Below are 22,864 nucleotides of genomic sequence, written 5' to 3'. Positions count from 1 at the left end.
TAGGCAAGAAGACTGGAGTGGGTAGCCACTCCCTTCTCCAGGGCGGGGGTCTTTCCCGCCCAGGGATGGAATCCAGGTTTCCTGCGTTGCAGGCAGATTCTTTACCGTCTGAGCCACCAGGGAAGCCCTCTGGAGTCAAGCTCAAATCCAGGTCGTGACACTTATTGGGCTTGTTTTGGGAGAGATCACTTCTGCCTTTCTGAGCCTGTTTCCTCTCCTGTTGTACGAGATAAGGGCAATGTGGAGCACTTTGGAGTGCCCACAGAAATGGAATAATTCATTTAGAGTTGATGTCACAAATTTGGGCTTTCCTCGTGGCTCAGATGGTAAAGAGTCTGCCTGCAGTCCAGGAGACCCAGGTTCAATCCCTGGGTCGGGAAGATCCCGTAGAGAAGGAAATGGCAACCCAGTCCAGTATTCTTGCCTGGAAAATCCCATGGACAGGAGAGCCTGGCAGGCTACCGTCCATGGGGTCGTGAAGAGTCCGACCCTAAAGGCTAAATTCACGTTGGTTTATTATTATACTTCCTCAGTGAGTCCCTCCACCATACCCGTTATTTCCCTTCTTCTACTGATGAGGAAAGTGAGGCTCAGAGAGGTGAAGTGACTTTCCAAGACAATTCCACACCCTCTGGTGCTAAAGCTGCTTCAGTGGACAGTCTGAAAGCACAAGAGGAGAAAGGATCCTGGGGAGGAATCCAGCATTTACTGAGCGCTTGCTGTGTGCCTGATTATCTGATGGTTCCTGAAATCACTCCTGTTTGGGAGGTTTACTACCTGAATTTACAGACAAGGCAACAGGCAGAGGGGACAAGGGAGTGACCAAGGTGACACAAAAGGGGACCTGGGAGCAGGAACCCAACTGCCCATCCCTGTATCCTCACCCCTGTTCCAGCAGTTTCATCATACCACGGGGTTTCCAGGAATGGAGGTGGGAGGAGCGCTCTCTGGGTCCAGCTGGTCTTTATCTTCAGCCTTCCACCCTGACCCACAGCTCATGTGGGAGGCAGAGGCACCTCGTCCTGGCTGAATCACTCCTGAGCCAGGCAAGAACCATCTGTGCCATCTCCCTGCCTCTTGGGATGGGCACACTGTTGGGGGGCTCTTCCAGCTGCGTCCAAAAGCCCCTTTGGCCCATCCTGCTTGCAGATAACTTAGATCAAAGTAGTTTTTAGAGAGAAGGTGGCAGGACATGGGCTGAGCAGGTCTGAAATAGAAAGTTTAGGTTCCAGACAAATGCAACTCCTGCCCTCCCACTTATTTACTACTGTTACTGCTCTCAGGCTCAACCTGGAAGGACTGGGATCAAAATCCTGCCTGATCTATGCTGTAGGCGAAACTTCTAGAAGCGAAAAGAGTATTCTAGACCTAGGTTCTGGCCCCTAGCTTTGCTAATGTCTTGCTGTGTGGCTTTGGGTAAGTCACTTCACCTTGCTGAGACTTGATTTCCTCCACTGGAAAATAAAAAAATAATTATAGTGTCTATCTACCTCAATGGATGGTAGTAAATATAAATCTGACATATAGTAAGTGTTCAATATATGGTACCTATTGCTATTGTTTTGTTGGGGCATTTATGTTTTATTTTTATAACGTTGAGTTTTTACACCAACTCCATGATGTATCATATGTCATCATCTCAGAGGAAACTGGGTCACAGAAGGGCTGCCCAAGGTCACAGAGTTGGTAAATGACAGAACCAAGATTTGAAACCTGGCTCCAGAGCCCACCACCCTGCTGGTATTTCTCACCCAAGTGAACATAAAATAGAATGGAACAGGATCTGAATTTGGTACAGTCAGAAGTCAAGACCTTCTAGGGAATTTGTGTGATTTTTCATGGTTCCTGGAGAATATTATATAACATGAATTTATTGACTCAGCCAGAGCCAAGCCTATTAGGAGAGGAACTAAACTCACAAACTCTAAGAAGTAATCCTACGCTGGAAAACCAGGGTAGCTTGATGGGAAAGTTGTCTCTCCCCTGTTCCCCAGAGCTGATTGAATGTGTCCAGGGTTTGCTGGTCGCAGAACCGGTGACAGGACTATTTGAGCAGTTGCAGCTCATTAAGCTCATTAAAGACTATTTGAGCAGTTGAAGCTCATAACGTTTGCCGCCGTGTTTTGGTCTCTGGAGAGATCACTGAGGACTCCGGGGTCCGGGGCTCGTGTGCGCCTTTAGCCTCCGCAGTATTAGCTCCCTCGACAGACGCCCCCTTGTGGCGATTTCATTCCAGAATTTAGAAACTGCATCTTTTGAAACACCTTCCAGTGTGCACTCCTCTTGGAGGCTTCATTTAGTCTGTGCTTTGAGGGAAGTGCTGCGGAGATCTGAAGATTCAGGAAGTGAAGAGGAGGGAGCAGGGAGAGGCAAACAGGTGGCCAAGAGCAAAGGCAGGAAGGAGAGTCAGAAGGGAGGGGGCAGGGTGAGTGAAAGAGCCGGAAGGAAGCGTGTGGCTGGGTCTGTTGGGGAGAAGCCACTGGAGAGAGGGACAGTCCGAGGCCAAACAACTGGTTTGCGGTGGAGCAAGGATTCTAACCCAGCTGTGCCCGCTCTGAACCTCACACAGTTGCAATAGTGGTATAGAGGTTATGTTAGTAGCAGCAGCAGCAGTAAACCCACAATAAACCCACAAAAGCATCTCTCATGTGCCTGGCACTATTGTACACTCTTTACTGGCATGAACGCCTTCAGTTCTGGTGTCCACCTATGATGGCAGCAGTACCGTGTCCTGAAGCTCAGTGGATGAGTGAATTTGCTTCCAGTATGTGGGAGCCGCCCATTCAAAGGCTTTGGAGGTGGATTGGAGCTGGGAGGTTTCTGAAGCCTTGAGCAGAGCAGAGAAGGATGCAGAGCAGTTTTCTCGGTGAGGATGGAGTTGAAGTGAGGACGTGCGTGCAATCACAGATTGGCCAGGCCCGGACACTCTTGTGTTACAGAGCGCCCTGGAAGCCAGGATTCTCCCTGGGCACCCTTGAATTTCTTGTTTTCCTGTCTCACTCGGCAGATCACCAAGATGCTGGCTGTGGTGGTGGTCCTTTTCGCTCTGCTGTGGCTGCCCTACCGCGCCCTGGTGGTGGTGAATTCCTTCCTGAGCCCGTCCTACCTCAACCTCGGCTTCCTTCTCTTCTGCCGCCTTTGCATCTACGTGAACAGCGCCATCAACCCCATCGTCTATGCCCTCATGTCCCAGCGTTTCCGGGAGGCCTTCCATGGACTGTTTCAGTGCCACATGGCCCGGCCCAAGCCCCCGCCCCAGGAGGCCAGCCCTGTTTACAACAGGGTCATCAGAGACTGTTCCCAGGGCAGACTGGGCTCTTAGAAGAAACCAGGGGACGTGATGTCCAGACAGGAAGGGGATCCTGCCACTTCACGTCGAGACCCCCCCATTTACCCCTATTGAGGTGAAGGGGTCTCCATGCATTTGAGGAGACATGGGTATTGGAGGAGAGAGTGGTGTCCAGGGCTGTTCGGGAGAGGTGCACAAGCTGTGCACTGCACCACCCTAGGGATCACTATTTATATCACAGACAGCCTAGATTTGTGTATTTAGTAAAACAGTTTCCCAGTTCAATAAATATACAAATCTAAGAGGTGCTCCCAAATATTTATTACATGAGTAAATGAATGAATGAAAATGAAAGTTGCTCAATCATGTCTGACTCTTTATGACCCCATGGACTATACAGTCCATGGAATTCTCCAGGCCAGAATACTGGAGTGGGTAGCCTTTCCCTTTCTCCAGGGGATCCTTGCAACCCAGGGATTGAACCCAAGTCTCCCCCATTGCGGGTGGATTCTTTACCAGCTGAGCAACAAATGAATAGATAATGAATAAAAACAAGTTTTAATCCTAATACTCAAGACCCATTGCTGAGATCTGGCTTCCAGTTTGAGGAAGATTTGAGGTCCAGATTGTGACTTGTTGTTCTTTGTTGGCAACAGAAAGTATCTCTGCCTAATGAAATCAGAAAGGAATTGGTTGGAGCTGGAAAGAATAGTAACCAGGATAACTCCAGGGATCCACATGGCAGGAATTAATTGGGCAGTGACTTCATGGCATCCATATCAGAATGAATCCACTCCACCTAGACCAGAAGTAGGATGGGTAGCTTACTGGACCATCATTCAATGGCTGACACTGACAGTTGTGCAGGCTGAGCACTGCTCGGTTCCAGTGGGCACCACCCAGCAGTCTAAAATGGACAGATCCCATGAGGTTGTTCAGTGTACAGCCTATGTGAGTGTATGGTAGACCTTAATGGGAATAGGTTGTTCCCCAAAGAAAAATGGAAGTGCTTGTTATCAGGAAAAAGTGGTATAGATGTCAGGAGGACCAAACAAAAGCGAAACAACTAACAATAATGGATATCAACCACAGAGGAGTCGACGCAGATTAATAGCAGCGGGAGCCTTCTACCCGGGCAACGAAGTTCACCTGCCCTCAATGGCCACTGATCTGTGATGATACCTCCACCTAGTGGCCACAGTGGAAACTGCATTATCCAATATCTGCTTGCGCGTCTGCCTTTTTGTTGGTTTCTTCTCTTTCCTGTCTTCCCTCCGGCCATCTACCCTCCTCTCCCACGCTTCCCCTACTTCTCCCCTCCCCTCCCGCTAGACTCCCTGACTAATCATCACTTCCGAGGACCAGTCCCTGAGTTCTGTGATGACAGGACTGAGGCTTGGAGTTGGAGACCTAGGAAGCTATAGAACTCAAGACCCCAGCCCCTTTCCCTGTTTCCCCCTCATTCTTGCAATATCTTTCTAAATTTTATCTAAATTTACACAATCATATGTATTTAATGTACATAACTTTATCTAAACGTGTATATGTAAAAAAAAACCAGAATTATGCTTAATAGATTTGTTTTATGCTTTATTTCTTTAAAAAATATTATGTGTGGACAATTTTAAAAGTCTTTATTGAATTTGTTACAATATTTCTCTTGCTGTTATAGTCTGGCTTTTTGGCTGAGAGGAATGTGGACTTCTAGCTCCCCGACTAGGAATCTAACCTGTGCCCTCTGCCTTCACTCCCCACTGCTGCAGCAGAGGCCCCAATAAAGCCTTGCCTGAATTTCTTGTCTGGCTTCTTATCAATTCCTATTGATTAAGGAGACCAAGAACCCTGGTCGTTAACACTTTGTTACATAGTCATAGAAAACTAATACAAACACAAAGATCTTCACAGTTTCTGCCCAGCGCCATAAATTCCTTCTTTTTCCTCTAATATTCTTATCTGCACTCACTCCTTCAATCCTACTCTTTCCAAACCACTAAGCCAGGCAACCATGCAACACACATTTTTCTGATTGCTCCCCTTTGAGATCCAGGCTAAGGTAGAAGGCTTTCTCACATGTGAAATGCTCACTGGGCATATTCCCCAGTGCATTTTCTGATGTTGAATGGGAACAACAGCAGGAAGAATAAGGGACTATCAGCCTCTAGTGTTTCTGCTAATGCTAAGTCGTTTCAGCCGTGTCTGACTGTGCGACCCTATTGAGCTAGCCCACCAGGCTCCTCTGTCCATTGGATTCTCCAGAAAAGAATACAGGAGTGCGTTGCCATGCCCTCCTCCGAGGGATCTTCCGGATAGAGGAATTGAACCCGCATCTCTTATGTCTCCTACATTGGCAGGCGGATTCTTTACCAGTAGCGCCACCTGGGAAGCCCTTCTGGTGTTCCTACAAGTTTAAGAGAAAGATAAGGCCTGGGGAGTCATTTGCATTTGGGGGGACATTTCATAGTCTGTCATCTTCACTTCTCATCTGTAGTCTTCGATGAAGTTCATATGCACTCTTTTTGTATTAATGGTTCCAGGCAATCACCCAAGCCGGGTAATGACAGCAGAAGCTCCTCTAAGGAGCCCCGCTGTGGGCGGCGGCCGCGGAGCCTCATGGAGAATGTAGTCCGGAAAAGCGTGGACGGTCCCTTGGGGAACCCTGGGGAGGACGGCCCGGCGGCCTCTTCTGCGCATGTGCCATTGCCAGTGCGCTACCTACCGTGCTTTCCAGTTTTCTTCGTTCCAATTCTGTAGGCTATTCCGGGGAAAGAGTCCTGCAGCGCCCGGAACCCGCCCTTCCGCGGTCACCTGGGCGAAGCGGGTGCACCCGCAAGTTAAAGGGTTGGCAGGGAGCTCCGAGCCCTCGGGGCCGGGGGCGAAGGGCTGGGCGGAGCTGGCCTTGGCCCGCGGAGAGTGGACGCACTCTCTGCCCGCATCCCTTCCCTGAGGTGGGTTCCCAGATGGTCGAGGGCAAGGCGACAGAGGGCAGAGCTCCTGACTTGCAGGCCTCATGACGGGCGCTCCCTGCAGCCCCCCTTTTAAAAAAGAAGGTTCTTTGTGAAGGTGCAAGGTTTGTACATGGCTAAAGAGGGCAAGAGGAGAAGGGGGCAGTGACAGAGGATGAGATGGTTGGATGGCATCACCGACTCAATGGACATACGTTTGAGCAAACTCCAGGAGCTGATGATGGACAAGGAAGCCCTATGTGCTGCAGTCCATGGGGTCGCAGGGAGTCCGACACAACTGAACCACTAAACAACAAATAGCTAAAATCTTGTCCCCAAAGTTCCACTGATGCAACTTAGATCTGCAGCCTGTTGGGCTGGGTTGAAGAGTAGTGGAGAACAGCAGGGAAGGGAAGGAATGTTTATTATAGAAACAAATGTTAGAATCATTGTATTAGTTATTTTATACTGTGCATATATTGTAAGAAAAATTGTGAGCTTCAGTTGGCAGGAATGGCCAGGGAGCAGATTTGACCGGAAAAGATTTCAGGGGGCTGGGGGGCCGGGCTGATGTCTGCTGTGCTGCGTGAGGTTTTAAGAGCACGGTGTTTGTGTTTAGACCAGGTCCTGTCACAGTACAGCACTGCTTCCCAGGGCATCTTATTCACATTCATCATGTTTTCTCATCTGAAAAGTGAGCCTAGGAATAATATTTGCCTCATTGGGTTGTTCTGAGGTAAAACGAGATAGCATTTGTAAAAATCAAGCCCATGGGACTTCCCTGGCAGTCCAGGAGTTAAGACTCCACACTTCCACCACAGGGGGCTTGAGTTGGATCTCTGGTCAGGGAACTTAAGAGCCCACATGCCTCCTGGTGCAGTAAAAAAAAAAAAAAGTACGTTGCAGGGAGCAAGCCAGAATACAATACACTCCGGACTTGTATCCCTTGCAATCAACGTTACAAAGATTTTTAGATGTCTCACTCAGTCCACCCAACCAGGCTATGAAGTTGGCATTACCGCACCTTTAGGAGCACATTTTATAACTTCATTTACAGAGAGCTAAAGTGATTTATTCCCTGGTAAATGAGTAAATTTTAAAACTGTTTAAAAATCTGTTTTAGTGAGGTCTGTTTTACTCCCAGTCTCATTGTGGGGCTTTCTTTGTGGGGCTTTCCAGGTGGCACTGGTGGTAAAGAACGCACCTGCCAATGCAGGAGATGCAGGCTCAATCCCTGGGTCAGGAAGATCCCCTGCAGGAGGGCATGGCAACCCACTCCAGTATTCTTGCCTAGAGAATCCCGTGGACAGAGGAGCCTGGCAGGAGTCCATGGGGTGGTAAAGAGTCGGACATGACTGAAGCAACCTAGCACACGTGCATGATTTTGTAATATATATTCCCCCCTGCCTACCCTCATTGGTTTTTTTTTTTTTTTTCTGGCATGATGACTTGCCTTCTGTGTGCCCTAGGAAGCAATTACACTATGTATTTTGAAAATCACAGCATTGGACCTATTTCCCTTAGGTAACAAGGTATAATCAAGGCTTCTAGGCTCGTTCTGCCTCCTGCAGCTTTTTTCACTCTGCAGTCTTAATTGGACTTTAGAAAAGGTCCAGCTGACCAGGCACTTCAACACTGGGAGTCCAAATGCAGAGTCCAGCTGATGGAAATGTGGCTGCTATGCCCACGTAGAAACAAAACCATCCCAGTGAAGGAAAAAGCAGGAGGCCCCAAGGACAGAAATCACGCCTGGAAAAACATATTTCTAAACTGAAACCTCTCCCTAGGATTTTAAGGCAGAAACAGAAGAATCCCTGAAAGAAGAGTTTGGGGGCCAGAATTTTCCTCTCCAGGGTGAGCAAAACCTGGGTGATCACACCATATTCGAAGACCATTGAATGATCATTGTGATTCATGAAAGCCTCAGTTCAGCTTTCAGAAGAAAAAATGTGCATTGCAATGGTAGGGGAAAGGAAGGGTACAGATGTGTTAAAGAGAAAAAGACACTTCGTGCGGATTCATTCCATAGAAAACCATCGCTTACATTTGTTCTTTGGTTGCTAAGTCGCCTCTGACTCTTTTTCTACCCATGGACTGTAGCCCGCCAGACTCCTCTGTCCATGGGATTTCCCAGGCAAGAATACTGGAGTGGGTTGCCATTTCCTTCTCCAGGGGATCTTCCTGACCCAGGGATCAAACTTGAGTCTCCTGCATTGGCAGGCAGATTCTTTACTGCCAAGTCACCAGGGAAGCAAGCCCACTACTTACATTTTCTCGGTATAAAAAGTTCTACGTGATCATTTCAGAATTCTGACAAGTGGATATTCCCTCACTGTGTAATTTCCTGTGCTTCTTGGACCAGGTGGATCAAAGAGCCATTTTCTTGGTAAATAATAGTAAGAGCTGCTGTGTTAGCTGTCTCATGATTCCATTCTTCATTCTTTCTTATCCAGCTTTGATGTCATCATTCTTGGTTCTCTTCTTCGAAGATGAACAAATCCCAGGTAAGTTGTTTAGGGATTTACTTCCCACATTTTGGAGTGGATCTCAAGAGGTTTGAGGAATGGAGTTGGTCATGGATGGATCATGCCTGCTTGATGATGCTGCCTCCATAAAAATCCCAACAGAATGGGGTTTGGAGAGCTTCCAAGTGGAGTTGCTGGGTGAATGACAGGCCCAGAACCCCAGGCCCCTTCCCACGTACCTTGCCCTACACATCTCTTCCATCTGAATGTTTGTCCGTATCCCTAATTTCCTTTTACAATAAGCTGTTCACCTGAGTTGCTCTAGCAACTTGCTCAAGCAAGTTCTGTGAATTGCTCAGGCAAACTCTAGCAGGGAGTGGGGTACGGTCAGAGGAACTTCTGATTTAGAGCCAACCTACCAAAGCAGGTGACCACCTAAACTTGGGATTTGAAGTTAGGGATGAGGGGCAGTCTTTTGGGACTTGGGCCCTTAACCTTAGTCTGACACAATCCTCAGGTTGTCAGAATTGGGTTGAATTATGACCCCCAAGCAATATCACAGAATGGCTTGGTGTGGGAAACCCCCCCACATATCTGGTGCAAGGAGTGTCAGTGTGGTGGTAGTGTAAGAGTAAAGGAGAACACAGGAGAACTGAGTTTTTCCTGCACGCGGGGGTTAAGACTTAGTGTATCTTTCGTCGGGGGCCAGGGGGTAGCTCACGTCAACACCCTGTTGGATTCTGTCCTCAAATGTGTGACCGTGAAAACTCAATTTAAATAAGGAATTCACTATTAAAAGCAAAAAGAAAAAGTTGTACACACTAAGTTAGTGTTTAGATGACATTTTAAATCTCCATATAAGCATTTCTAGCTCTCTCTCCATGTATCATACCAACAACTCTTATTATTTTCTTAAACAGTAGAAATATCTTATGTGGTTTTAATGTTAAAATCCAATAGGAAATTTTTTCAGCTGAAACTTTCCAATAGGAATGTTTTGAATGGCCTAACTTTTGCATAATGGCTATTTCCTGTTTTTATTTTCTAACTTTTTCCTTTTTCATGTAATTAGAGACTTAGGATTTATAGTGGTTATTCCCAGGAATCATGGCAACAGATATAAAAAAAAGTTGCCATTTCCCTCTCCAGGGATCGAACCCGGGTCTCCCACATTGCAGGCAGATGCTTTAACCTCTGAGCCACCAGGAAAGCCTTGCCCCCTCAACAAAAAGACATTTATTGGAATCTAGGTTTCTATTGAGTCTGTTAGCAAATTTGGAATACTAGACTTTTTAGAACAAGCTGTTCTGTTAAGCTTTTTTCTTTCTTCCTTATAATATAGACTCCAGAGTTAAGAGCCATGTTGGAAATTCTTAATATATTTTAAACACATAGAATAGTTTCCATTTAGTTTGACTCTAAACCAGAATTTTAAAGACCAAAGGAGTAACTGCCCCATTTTTCCCTCCTTACCCCAGTAACCATTTTACATTTTCATAATTGCATTGATCACATATATTTTATACTCATCTTTTAAACTTATTCAGTTGCATTTTCATTGTATATATAACTCAACAGACACATAATTTTATAGGTTATTTGCAAAAAGTGAGCTTATGTCCATACCCTTTCTTAGAGATTTAAAAAAAAGCACATAAGGAATGAACATAGATGAGGAGCTGCCTCCAATGATTACACAACAATTTAGCCATGTGGCAGCCACTATAATACTCTAATACCTGGGAAAGCAGAGGTCAGAAAGATGAGAGAACGACCCACAAAGAAGAAACTGAATGTTTTCCATCAATTTCTATGGCTTGAGACCAGTCCTAAAGAGACATGTTCAACTACTCCCAACCCCACTTGACTGAACAGGGCTAAGCTGCCACCAATGATTATGGGAACTGATTCAGAAAAGTGTAGATTTCTGACACAAGACTTGAATGTATGCAACATTTCCCACCAGTGTTAGCAGGCCCTAGAAAACTTGTGACTTACTTATCAGGGAACACAGGAAATCAACTTATTTTGAATAACACTACTATGGATTCTCTAAGTCCTGAATCTAAGTCATAGAATTGTTGCCATCTCTCCGTCTCCTCTTGGTTCTCTGGATACATTCAATAATGGTGCCAACTGCTCCAGGAAGCTGGATGTCTATGAATTCTATCCATCTAGACAAGGAGCAGAAACATTGTCTTGTAGCCCAGTGACCCACCACCTTTAAATTTCTCATGTCTTCCCTCTTAACTTTCTTTTAGGTTTTTAAATAATGACCCACCTTTTGTTTTCATTGTCCACTGGCAACGTTTCTTCTTCTCTGAAGTTTTAATTCCAAAGAAATGGCTTTTGTGGTCCTTACTTACGCCTAGATCAGAGTTGTATCCCCTCCACACAAAATAGAGAGCCACCTCTGTTAAAACTAGGATTTTACTCATCCAGTGAAAATACATAATGAACAATCAGCAAAGTGAGTCTGTTCTTTTTACTCCACCCTCAAGCTGCCTATGAGTCTACTTCCCATCATAGGAACTGCTGTTTTCAGGTTCAAATTTTGCTTGGGCACGTTTAGCTGCTTTTGCTCAAAGAACTGAGTCAGTGAAATACAGAAAATATGTCTCTGATCGTATCTCCCCATTTCTTCAACTTGTATTTAAATTTCTAAAATATTCCACACAGGATGAATTCATGCAGAAGAATTGGACTTTGGCTAACACCCTTTCCACGTTGATCTCTTTGGTTTAGATTTTCGATTTCTAGTAAAAGGTAAGTGATTTCTAAATGCCTCCCTGCCTCTTCTACAGTCAGGGTTTCTTTTTATCATGAGTTTGCAGATGACGAGACAGTTTCGAATTTAGACTGAACGCTTTTCCACATTGATCACATACAAAGGGCTTCTCTCCAGTATGGATTTTCATGTGCTTACTAAGATTTGAACTATGGTTAAAAGCCTTTTGACATTCACTACATTTATAAGGTTTCTCTTCAGTATGACTTTTTTTATGTCGGTTAAGGTCAGAGTAATAGCGAAAGGTCTTTTCACATCCGTCGCATGAAAAGGGCGTCTCTGGCCTCTCTTCAGAATGACTTTTCTGGTGTCTAATAACATTTGACTGATGTTTAAAGGTTTTTTCACAAACATTACACTTGTAGGGTCTCTCTCCAGTATGGGTTCTTCGATGTCGCGTTAGATCTGAAAAACGGACAAAGGTCTTTTTACAATTATCACAGCTGTAAAGTTTCTCCCCAGTGTGGATTTGTTTATGACGCTTAAGATCTACGAGCTGGGTAAAGGTCTTCTCACATTCATTACATGAAAAGGGCTTCTCTCCAGTATGAATTTTCTGATGTTTGTTAAGATTCGATTGGCTTTTAAAGGATTTTTCACAATCATTACATTTGTAGGGTCTCTCTCCAGAGTGAACTCTTTGATGTAAGAGAAACTGTGAATATGGGTTGAAGTCCTTTTTGCAGTGATTACATGTGTAATATTTCTTTCTAGTATGAGTTTTTTGGTGTTGAATTTTTTCTGAGAAACTGTGAAAGGCCCTTCCACAAAACCTACAGACAAAGAGTTTCTTTTGTGTGGGAGTTCTTTGATGCTGAGTCAGCTGTGGTCTCTGGCCAGCATGAAATCTCTGATGAGTAATCAGGGATGAAAGAAACCGGAAGGCCCTCTGACACACGTCACACTTCTGTGGTTTCAGTCCGCTGTGTGTGCTCTGATGTTGAATGAACTTTGAAGCTCTGTTAAAGGTTTTGCCACACTGGTCACATTCAAGGTGTGTATCCAGAGTATTGATTCTTTGGCGCCTTGGAAACGATGCTCGATGCCTGAAGGCCTTTGTCTCTTCATCATCTCCGGGGGCTTTCTCTACCTGGTGAATTTGCTGGTGTTCAGCACGTTGCGAGCTACAACTAAACGCCATGCTGCAGTCGTCACATTCATAACACTGGACAAAAACAGAAAGTTCTTGATATTTTGCTTGGTGAGGGTTCTGCCTGAAGGTACTCACAGATTCATAAAGGGCATGATAATCCACCAATGCTGGTTGACATGCTAGTGGGAAGACAGCGGGAGAAAAATAAAATTAAAGCCAGGCATCACAGCAAACGAGACTGCTAGTGGTGGAGCGGGGACAGAAGGGTTCAGTGACTGGGGACTCGGGAGGAGAGGGACGAGAGGCTGGAGTTTACCAGGAGAGGAATGAGAGAGAAGTGTTCTCCGAGTACAAGAATAGTTTAAGTGATCAACATATATCCAATGAAAAGTTTCTTTAAACTTTAAATACTTCTTTAAAAAAAAAAAAAGAAATACTTCTTTTTGTAACTGAAAAATGATTTGTTGCCACTGTAATCACCAAACCAGCAACGTTTAAAGACTCTAAAAGCAGCCACAGGAGATTCTAAGCAAGTATTAAAGTTTTACTTTCATTAAGGTCCTTTAAAATTTCTCTCTAGAGATACAGCAATTTGTGAAAGTAATTAGACTTTAAATACTTTCCTTTGAGCAACAAACTGGGGGAGGATCTCTCTGTGAGAACATCTTCCAACATTGTTGGAAACCTTGTTGGAGAACCCGGAGGGAAAAGGACTGAAGAAATAGAGTATGTAACACAAAAGTTAGAACAGTCAGGATTCAAAGAAAAGTATTACCATCCATTAATATAAGTCCCCAAAGAGGGATAAAAATGTTAGAAGATTTGCCAACTTCAAATGGCTTAATATACGGGCAACTAGAATCTCTGAAAAGAGATGAGAAATGGAGAAAGAAGGACCAGAGAGAAAAATTCTTAAAGAAATAATGGCCAAAAAATTTCCAAGCCCAGTGAACACTTATAAACCCACAGATCCAAGAAGTCCAGTGAAGTCAAGCATAGCAAACATAAGGAGAATCACACCAAGACATCATTGTCAAACTGCTCAAAGTCAGTGATGCAGAGAAAACTGTAGAATCAGCCAGAGGGGGAAAAAGATGCTGTACATGTACATCAGATTCTTCACTGGAACACTGCAAACAAAAAAAAAAAAAAAAAAGGAGAATCTTTAATGTATTAAAAGAAAAAAAAAATCTGTTGACCAGAGTTCATGCCCAGCAAAACCCTTTCAAAAATGAAAGCAAAAAAAAAAAAAAAAAAAAAAGACATTTTCTCTCATATGAAATTTGGATTTAACCAAAGGAATGAAAAAAAATCAGAGACCATACCTATATGCTAAATATGTAAGGTTGTTTAATAATGATAAAGAGGTCAGTTAATCTGAAGCATAGCAATCTTAAATGTTTATGCACTTACAGACTTGGTATTCGTATTCTATTGAGTTTTTTTCCTTATTGAGAAAGTTTATTTGACTGAATTAATAACACTTGTATAAACTTAGTTGTGTTTCAAGCAGTTCTTTTAAAAACATGGTCTTTTCCCATATCATTCATAAATGAGTAATCATTATAAAACACTGCACACAATTTAAACTATTATAGCCACTTAATTTAGTTCATAAAACAATTCACTTTTGCACACATCTATTAGGTCATGTATATTTGTTATGGTCATAATTGTTATTTATGAGACTTTGAATATTGGCCTTTGCTGTGTTATGTTGAATAGTTTTAATAAAAGAACCAAAGCAGGAGGAGGCTCAGTTTTAAAGTATAAAGTAAAAGTCTTAAAACACAGTACAAATATCAGTGGAAGAATCCATTCCATGGATAGGTAACTGATTTTAGACAAAAGAACCAATGGGAATACCTCCCAAGTATGAATGAATACTCCCTAGGAAACTAATAGGAAGAGCATGGTACTAACACAGAACAGACACATACATTAATGGAATAAAAGAACAAGTTCAGAAGATGACTTATCTGTATAGATATCTTATATGTCCCTGGAGAAGGAAAAGGCAGCCCACTCCAGTATTTCTGCCTGAAAAATCCCATGGACAGAGGTGCCTGGCGAACAACAGTCCATGGAGTTGCAAAGAGTTGGACACGACTGAGCAGGTTAGCAGCAGCCTTATATGTGATAAGGATGGCATCACAAGTCAGTGAGGACAGGATAGATGACTTGGTAGATAGTGTCATAAAAACTGGCTCACTATCCAGGAAAAAAATGGGGCTGATTGATTTCTTACACTGTGTACAAAAATCTCTCTCTCAAAACCAGAGAGATTAAAGATGTAAGTATGAATTTTAAGCCTCAAAAGTTAACAAGGGGCTTCTCCAGTGGCTCAGTGGTAAAAGAATCTGCCTGCAATGTAGGAGTTGCAGGTTCGATCCTTGGTTTGGGAAGATCCCCTGGAGGAGGGCATGACAACCCATTCCGGTATTCTTGCCTGGAGAATCCTGTGGACAGAGGAGACTGGCAGGCTATAGTCCACGGGGTCACAAAGAGTCAGACATGACTGAAGCCACTGAGCACGCACGCAAAGCTAACACGAAACTATGTGAGTTACCTAGGATGGAATGGGCTTCTTAAACAACGACAAAAAGATATTAAGTAAAAGCTACCTCAAAAATGTGAAGGATGCGATTACATCAAAATGAAGGATTTCTGGTCAAGAAAAGCTTCAGAATCAAGAGGCAAATGACAGATTGGTGGAAGTTTTCATATGTCTTAAACCAAGCAAAAATTATCTAGAACATAAAAGAAAATTCAATTTCCAACAAAGAAAAGAGAAAACCATTAGAAATGGGCAAAGAGGCAATTCAGAAAAGCTGAATACTGAGTGGATAGCAAGAATATCATGGGAGCTTCATCTTACTATTAGAGAAAGTAGAATTAAAGAAAGGAGGTAACTTTACTGTCAAAATAGAACAATTAAAATGCAGATTATTACCAGGCATTGGTAAGATGCAGGAAGAGGACCTTGTACAATTAACAGATGTTAATGCTTGTACAATTAACAGATGTCCAGAAAAAAATCTGAGAATATTTGTGAAATTGTTTAGAGATGCCCTGTGACCCAGAGAAATTATTACACAGGTTCTTAAAGGAACATATGAGATTTTGATCAGAATGAGTTGGAGAGATTTAGCCACTGTTAAGGAAAACTTAACACTGTTAAGCCACTGAACTATAAAAGAAAACGTGTATATTTAACATGTAAAGATCTCAAAGATAACTGGAATGATAAGTTTTACAGCATGCCATTTAAATTAAAATGCCATATATAAAACAGTGATGTGTATTTTATAAAAAAGGTGTGCATATTTTTTATAAAATATGCATAGAAAACAACATAGAAAAGATATTAAACTGGTTGTCATGGGACAGGAAGATTAATGAAATCATAGGCTACAGATGAAGGGAACACAAAAGAATGGATTCTCATATAATATAATTCTCAGTAATCAACAGTGATTATTGACTATAAACTGAACAATATGATTGGCTGCGTTCTCTGTACCTAAAACTTCTAGCCCTCCTGTCACTTTGCCAGACAAAGGATAAAGACCAACATGTTAATGGAATGGAGGTGAAAGTTCAAAAGATGACTCATCTGCACAGATAATCTGGGGGTAGGAGAGAAGTTGGGGGTCAGCCTACTAAGTTTTTAAAAACAAAGAGAGCCCAGGATTACTTGGAATTCTAGTGAACAGTTCTTATAAAAACCTTTTAATTTCTTCCTGGATTACAGGCTCACTTTCCAAAATGCCTACAGCTTATAAGCATTTAGTATTTTTTGAAGCATTTAGTAACTTACTCCAGAGAAGGCAATGGCACCCACTCCAGTACTCTTGCCTGGAAAATCCCACGGACGGAGGAGCCTGGTAGGCTCCGGTCCACGGGGTCGCTAAGAGTTGGGCATGACTGAGCGACTTCACTTTTCACTTTCATGCCTTGGAGAAAGGAAATGGCAACCCACTCCAATATTCTTGCCTGGAGAATCCCAGGGACAGAGGAGCCTAGTGGGCTGCCATCTATGGGGTCACACAGAGTTGGACATGACTGAAGTGACTTAGCAGCAGCAGCAGCAGTAACTTACTCAGCTCTGAGGATGTCCAAAGCCCAGATCACCATCTGGGCAAACTTAACTTTTTGTCCCTTGACTTTCAGAGGTCTGTTAGTGAGCTATGCTCTCTATTATACACTGAAATTTAGAGTTTCTCTGAAATTTCTGGGTCATCTTGCATTCTGGCAATTTCTACTTTCTATTTGTGATGGGCTTGTCATTTCTCTCCAATTAGATGGTAAACTTGATTACTTTTTTCATGGGTTACTCAGTGTCTAATTAACTTTTTATCTGAATATAGAGAGAAGACAATCTCCCTAACTCTTTCTTGGGAAAAAAAGTGGGGGAGCTTTTCAGGACACTCTTCTGAGCCCATCCATTCTAATCACTGATAAATTATTTGACCAGTTCAGCTATTCATACTTCTGTCCCTTCGTGGGGTCATTTAAGTTTCAAAATTTTACCAGCACACCATTTAGTATCCTAAGACTAGAGATACAGCAAGGCGGGTACAGGGAGAGGAACGAATGTGGGGTAAAATAGGATTTCTTTGGGGAGCTCGCTTCTCGTCACCTTGGGGATCCAGATCACTCTGACCAGTTGGCGTATGAGTGGGGACAGCCTCCACATGTTTGTTCCTTGTCAATTACCTGGGCATGGAGCACTCGTCACCTCTTTCTCCAGCATCCGGGGCTCCTTCCCTTGCCTCAAAGAGGACATCACTTCTGCTTTGTAAGCCCAGCGTCCTAAGAAAAATAAATGATCTTCACCATGCTGAAGTAATTACAGAAGTCCGACTTAGACTTCTAATGAGATTCATTATCACCTCAAAAATCTTTCAGGAGCTGGTTTTTTTTTTTTTAGGTTTTTTCTTTTTTCCTTTTTTTTTTTTTTTTAGGTATTTCTTAGGCAGACACTAGCCTAAGAGACATGATGTTTTTTTAAAAAGTGTGATGGTTTGGAAGACGATGGAGAATATGAAGAATCCATCATCACCAAATGATAATGCCCTCTCCTATCGTCACACAGCACCAGTACTTTACTGAGGAACATCGAGTTGAATTCAACCAAGTGTTTCTAGGGCCTTTGCAGATATTCCCATGGAAGGAAAAATTCCACCTTGGGCAATTGTAAACTAACTAGGAAAGATCTTCTTACCCAATGACACAAGGTGATCACAGGTATCCAGCATCACATCCCGATACAGTTCTCTCTTTTCAGGGCTCAGATGAGCCCACTGGTCCGGAGAAAAGACCACAGCCACGTCTCTAAACTTCACTGACTCCTGAAACAACAGTTGATACTATATAAGTATACATGCTTCTGTGTGGCCCTTGGTAGACAACTTTCAAGTTTTCCATAACAGGGAGGTAGGCAGAACAAGGAATGAACACACACAACAGAAACTGTAAGAAATAAACTTTGTCCTTAGAGAGTTTGGAGGGCAAAATTATCTATCCTCGTGGAAAAGTAACAGCTAAAGAAACATGCCTTTGGTGTATGTGTTTGGCTGAAGAGTCAGTGGGATGAAGCTATCGTCTGTGGGATTATGACTACAGGCCTCCAAGTCAGAGTCCCAGGCAGGTGGGATGATAAGGACAATGTCCTGACTGTTGGACTAGGACATCAGTCTGTTCCTGAAACACCACTCTATTTGAGTTTCAAGCCTGCCAGACTTCAGACCTGGAACTTACACCATCAGCTTTCCCCATCTCCGGTTGACTGCAGATCTTGGGACTCCTCTGCCTTTGTAATCACATTATTCTCAGCCTTATCATAAATCATTACATTTATTTAGATAGATAATTTGGAGATCCTGATGGTTCTGTTTCTCCAGAGGACCCTGATTAATGCAGTCACTTGATCAGTGTCAGAGAGTGTGGACTGATAAGGACTGAGATTATATGGGCCAAAGCATCAAGGCAGACCTTCAAAAATGAAGTCAGCTTGCTGCTCCTGCTGCTAAGTCATGTCAGTTGTGTCTGACTCTGTGCAACCCCATAGACGGCAGCCTACCAGGCTCTGCCGTCCCTGGGATTCTCCAGGTAAGAACACTGGAGTGGGTTGCCATTTCCTTCTCCAATGCATGAAAGTGAAAAGTGAAAGGGAAGTCGCTCAGTTGTGTCCGACTCTTTGTGACCACATGGACAGCAGCCCACCAGGCTCCTCCATCCATGGGATTCTCCAGGCAAGAGTACTGGAGTGGGGTGCCATCGCCTTCTCCGGAAGTCAGCTTGACCTGTACTTTACATGAAAGAACCGACACCTTTGGTTCTACCCATGATGGAGTGATGTGAGAATTGGATGTGAGAGTACAGATGTGAGAGTTGGACCATAAAGAAGACTGCGCACCGGAGAATTGATGCTTTCAAATTGTGGTGTTAGAGAAGACTAGAAGACTCTTGAGAGTCCCTTGGACAGCAAGAAGATCAACCCAGTCCATCCTAAAGGAAATCAATCCTGAATTTTCATTGGAAGGACTAATGCTGAGGCTCCAATACTTTGGCCACCTGATGTGAAGAACCAGCTCATTAGAAAAGACCCTGATGCTGGGAAAGATTGAAGGCAGGAGGAGAAGGGGATGACAGGGGACAAGATGGTTGGATGGCATCACTGATTCAATGGACATGAGTTTGAGCAAACTCCAGGAGATGGTGAAGGACAGGGAAGCCTGGCGTGCTGTAGTCCACGGGGTTGCAGAGTCAGACAAGACTTTAGTGACTGGACAACAGCAACAATGATAGAGTAGTTGCTTTAGTTACCCTCTTACTGTGAAAGAGCAGGAGAAGCTAGATAAATAAACGTACCTTACTTTTACATACTGGAAAGCAACGTATTCAAGGGCTGTGATCCTTGACAGAGGAAAAGCATGTATCATCCTGACATTCTCTTTGATGGCGTTTCTAGAGCCACAGGGCAAGGAGCAGTGACCTTGCTGGATGGAGGGATTTGATACCAGAGTTTGGACCTTTCAACACAACTGGGCTTGGAGGGCAGGGTGCTAGACAGGGAGCCTTAAACACTAATATGAAAATTTCCCTTGGGTCCATAGCTGACCACAGAGCCAAACTTGTGAGAACAGCTGCTGGGATACTGAGTCAAACAGAAGTTTTGAAGGTCACGTGGTGCTGGTAAGAATGTGGGGTTCCAGCCAGAGTGGAAAGTGGAGTAACGGGGCATTTGGTTGAGGCCGTGTTCTATACCCGATGAAGATATCCTTTGAAAATGAAGGCAGATATAAACACATCAATTTGGACTTGGAAATTGAATAACCAGGGACTTCCCTGGTGGTACAGTGGCTGAAACTCCCAGGTTCCAATGCAGGGGCCCGGGATCCATCCCTGGTCAGGGTACTTGACCCTGTATGCTGCGACTAAGAATTCACACGCTGCAGCTAAAAAAGACCCTGCATGCCACGACTAAGACCCAGCACAGCCAAATAAATGAATGCTTTTTAAAAAGCAAAAGGAAATTGAACAATGAATGACCATAACAGAAAGAAATTCTCTCCCAGAAGAATCCTTGTTAGTTTTTTGTGTCGGGCTGTTATGCATTCATGCGTGCATGCTCAGTCTCCCAGTCATGTCCAACTCTTTTGCGACGCCATGGACTATAACCTGCCAGGTTCTCCATCCATGCGATTCTGCAGGCAAGAATACTGGAGTGGGTTGCCATTTCCTCCTCCAGGGGATCTTCCTGACCCAGGAATCAAACTCGCATCTCCTGCAGCTCCTGCATTGACAGGCGGTTCTTTACCACTGAGCCACTTGTGCATTTATAGTGCACACAAAACGATAGGCTTCCCTCGTATCTCAGATGGTAAAGAATCTGTGCACTGCAGGAGACCTGGGTTTGATCTCTGGGTCGGGAAGATCCTGGAGAAGGAAATGGCAACCCACTCCAGTATTCTTGCCTGAACAATCCTATGGACAGAGGAGCTGGGCGGGCTACAGTCAATGGGGTCACGAAGAGTCAGACACGACTTAGTGACTAAACCACCACCGAAAACGATACATGGAAGTCCTGACCCCCAAGACCTCAGAATGTGACCTTACTTGAAAATAGGGTTTTTGCCGAAGTCATCAGGTTAAAACGAGCTTCAGGTGGGCTTTAATCCAATGGTGTAGGAAGGGGAAATCTGGATACAGTGGCAGACATGCGCTGAGGAGACTGTGTGAGGAGACCCAGGGAGAAGACAATTAGAGGATAAAGGCAGAGACCGCAGTGAGGCACCCACAAGCCAAGGAGTGCCCAGGACAGCCAGCATCCACCAGAAGCCAGGGGAGAGACCTGCAACAGACTGCCTTATGGCTCCAAACAGCCAAGGGTTATTAGGCCGGTAAATTGGTATTTAGGAAGGAATTCAGAAGTAAGCGATTGATTCACCTGTGATATCGCCTTTAGAAATGAAAGAACCATGTTTCCTCCTCCTCCTCCTTCCATTCTCAGGGCAAAACACTCCAGAGAGGTCACACCTTAAAACTGAGAGCAGAAGTACGTGAGACCAAGGGTCCAAACCCCCATCTCCACCCCAAATCCCAACCACCTCAACCACATACACAGAGGAAGCCAGGAATGCAGGACAGCCTCCCAGCCTCAGCCTGACACATTGCCTCCTCTCCTGGGCTCCACAAGGAGCCCACGTGTGAGCCTGTGGCAGCTAGAACTGCAGCTGTATGGGGCCTGTGCCCATGTGCCAGAGCATGCCGCTGTTTCCCAGGTGTGCAGTGCACAAAACGTTCTCTGCTTCCCAGTGGGACAGAGCACGAACTCACCATCCCAGACAGACCAGCTCCAGCATAGCCAGCAAGCCCGTCATGCACCTAGGGCCTGCTTATATAGAGCCCAGCTCATCACACCCAGAACCTTCTCATTTCCCAATCAAGGCCCGTCATCGCCTGCAGGACTCTCAGCCCTTCTGATCTTGAGTATATTAGACACAGGAAGGATTAGGGGATGTGGTGTGTAGGTCAAGATTTAGGCTGGAAATTCCCTACTGGTCTTATTCACCCCCCTACCATGTTCCCCCACTGTGTCATGTAACATACCCTCTGGTTGATTCTCTTTCTGCTTGAATCTCTGAGATGAGGGGGGCATCTCACCTGGTACCCCTGCCCCACATGAGGCAGCTGCATGGAGGAGAAGAGACAGTTACCTGCTTCGGTAGGAAGAAGGTATCTGATAGCACCTCTTCTTCCCCATGGCCCATCATCGGTAGCAGGCACGGGAGAATCCCATGTGCCGCTTGTCCCAGACAGGGGCTGGGAATGATGCAGGGTGTGGTCCACAGGATAATGACCATCACCACCACTGTGGCAAGAGGACCACATCCTGATTCCCAGAACCTATATTACCTAATGTGGCAAAAGGGACTTTGCGGGTGTGATTAAGCACAAGGACTGCACCCAGCCCTGAGATGCTTCCCTGCTCCTTCACTTCTTATCTGGCCCTCATGCAGGGAACACTTGATTCACAGGCACAAGAGGAGGGAAGAGGAAGAACACATGGGGAGAGGATGTGTCTGAGAGCATCTTTGAGATCAGAACCTTGTTTCTCAATCAACTGATAATCTCACGAGAGTCTGTTTTAAGAATGAGGATGTGGGGACTAGTCTGTTTTAAGAATGAGTGTGGGGACTTCCCTGATGGTCCAGCGGTTAAGACTCCACGCTGCCAATGCAGAGAGTGCAGGTTCTGTCCCGGGCTGGGGAACTAAGATCCCACATGCTTCGAGGCAAGGCCAAAAGACTTAACAATGAAAACAAAAGTGCAATAAAAATTTGCTCATTAAAAAAAAAAGAACCAAAATGTGAAACTACCTTGGAGTGATATGAATATGTTTCCTGCCGTTATTTGTGGCTGAGCAAATACAGTTGGTTAGACAGAAAGTAAGGGCTTCTCTTACTCAGACAATAAAGAATCTGCCTGCAATGCAGGAGACCCAGGTTCGATCCCTGAGTTGAGAAGATCCCCTGGAGAAGGGAAATGGCTGCCCACTCCAATATTCTTGCCTGTTATTCTGCCCACTCCAAAAGAGCCTGATGGGCTACAGTCCATGGGGTCACAAAGAGTCACACAACTGAGCAACTAACACTTTCATCAGTTCAGTTCAGTCACTTAGTCATGTCCAGCTCTTTGTGACCCCATGGACTGCAGCACACCAGGCTTCCCTGTCCATCGCCAACTCAAACTCATGTCCATTGAGTTGGTGATGCCATC

The 22,864-nt window shown here is 44.5% G+C and overlaps 1 protein-coding gene across 2 annotated transcripts in view; it reads left to right on the top strand.

The window, feature by feature from the left end:
- Positions 1–22,864, top strand: part of LOC109567803 (thyrotropin-releasing hormone receptor-like) — a 56,349-nt gene that overhangs the window by 1,565 nt on the left and 31,920 nt on the right. The window contains exons 2-3 of one of the 2 annotated variants that reach the window (XR_011570248.1): positions 8,685–8,735; positions 11,376–11,462. Coding sequence is in view for 1 of the 2 variants with exons in the window: in XM_070801804.1 (XP_070657905.1) it covers positions 8,685–8,690 (6 nt within the window). In the remaining variant the exon portion in view is untranslated. Of the gene's footprint in view, positions 1–8,684; positions 8,736–11,375; positions 15,616–22,864 lie in introns of those variants that run through there. The other variant, XM_070801804.1, reaches the window with a different exon arrangement.

Source organism: Bos indicus, chromosome 13, assembly GCF_029378745.1.
Source record: "Bos indicus isolate NIAB-ARS_2022 breed Sahiwal x Tharparkar chromosome 13, NIAB-ARS_B.indTharparkar_mat_pri_1.0, whole genome shotgun sequence".
Lineage (NCBI taxonomy): Eukaryota > Metazoa > Chordata > Mammalia > Artiodactyla > Bovidae > Bos > Bos indicus.
The sequence above is the reverse complement of the archived record's forward strand: the minus strand, read 5'-3'. Positions and strand labels throughout refer to the sequence as shown.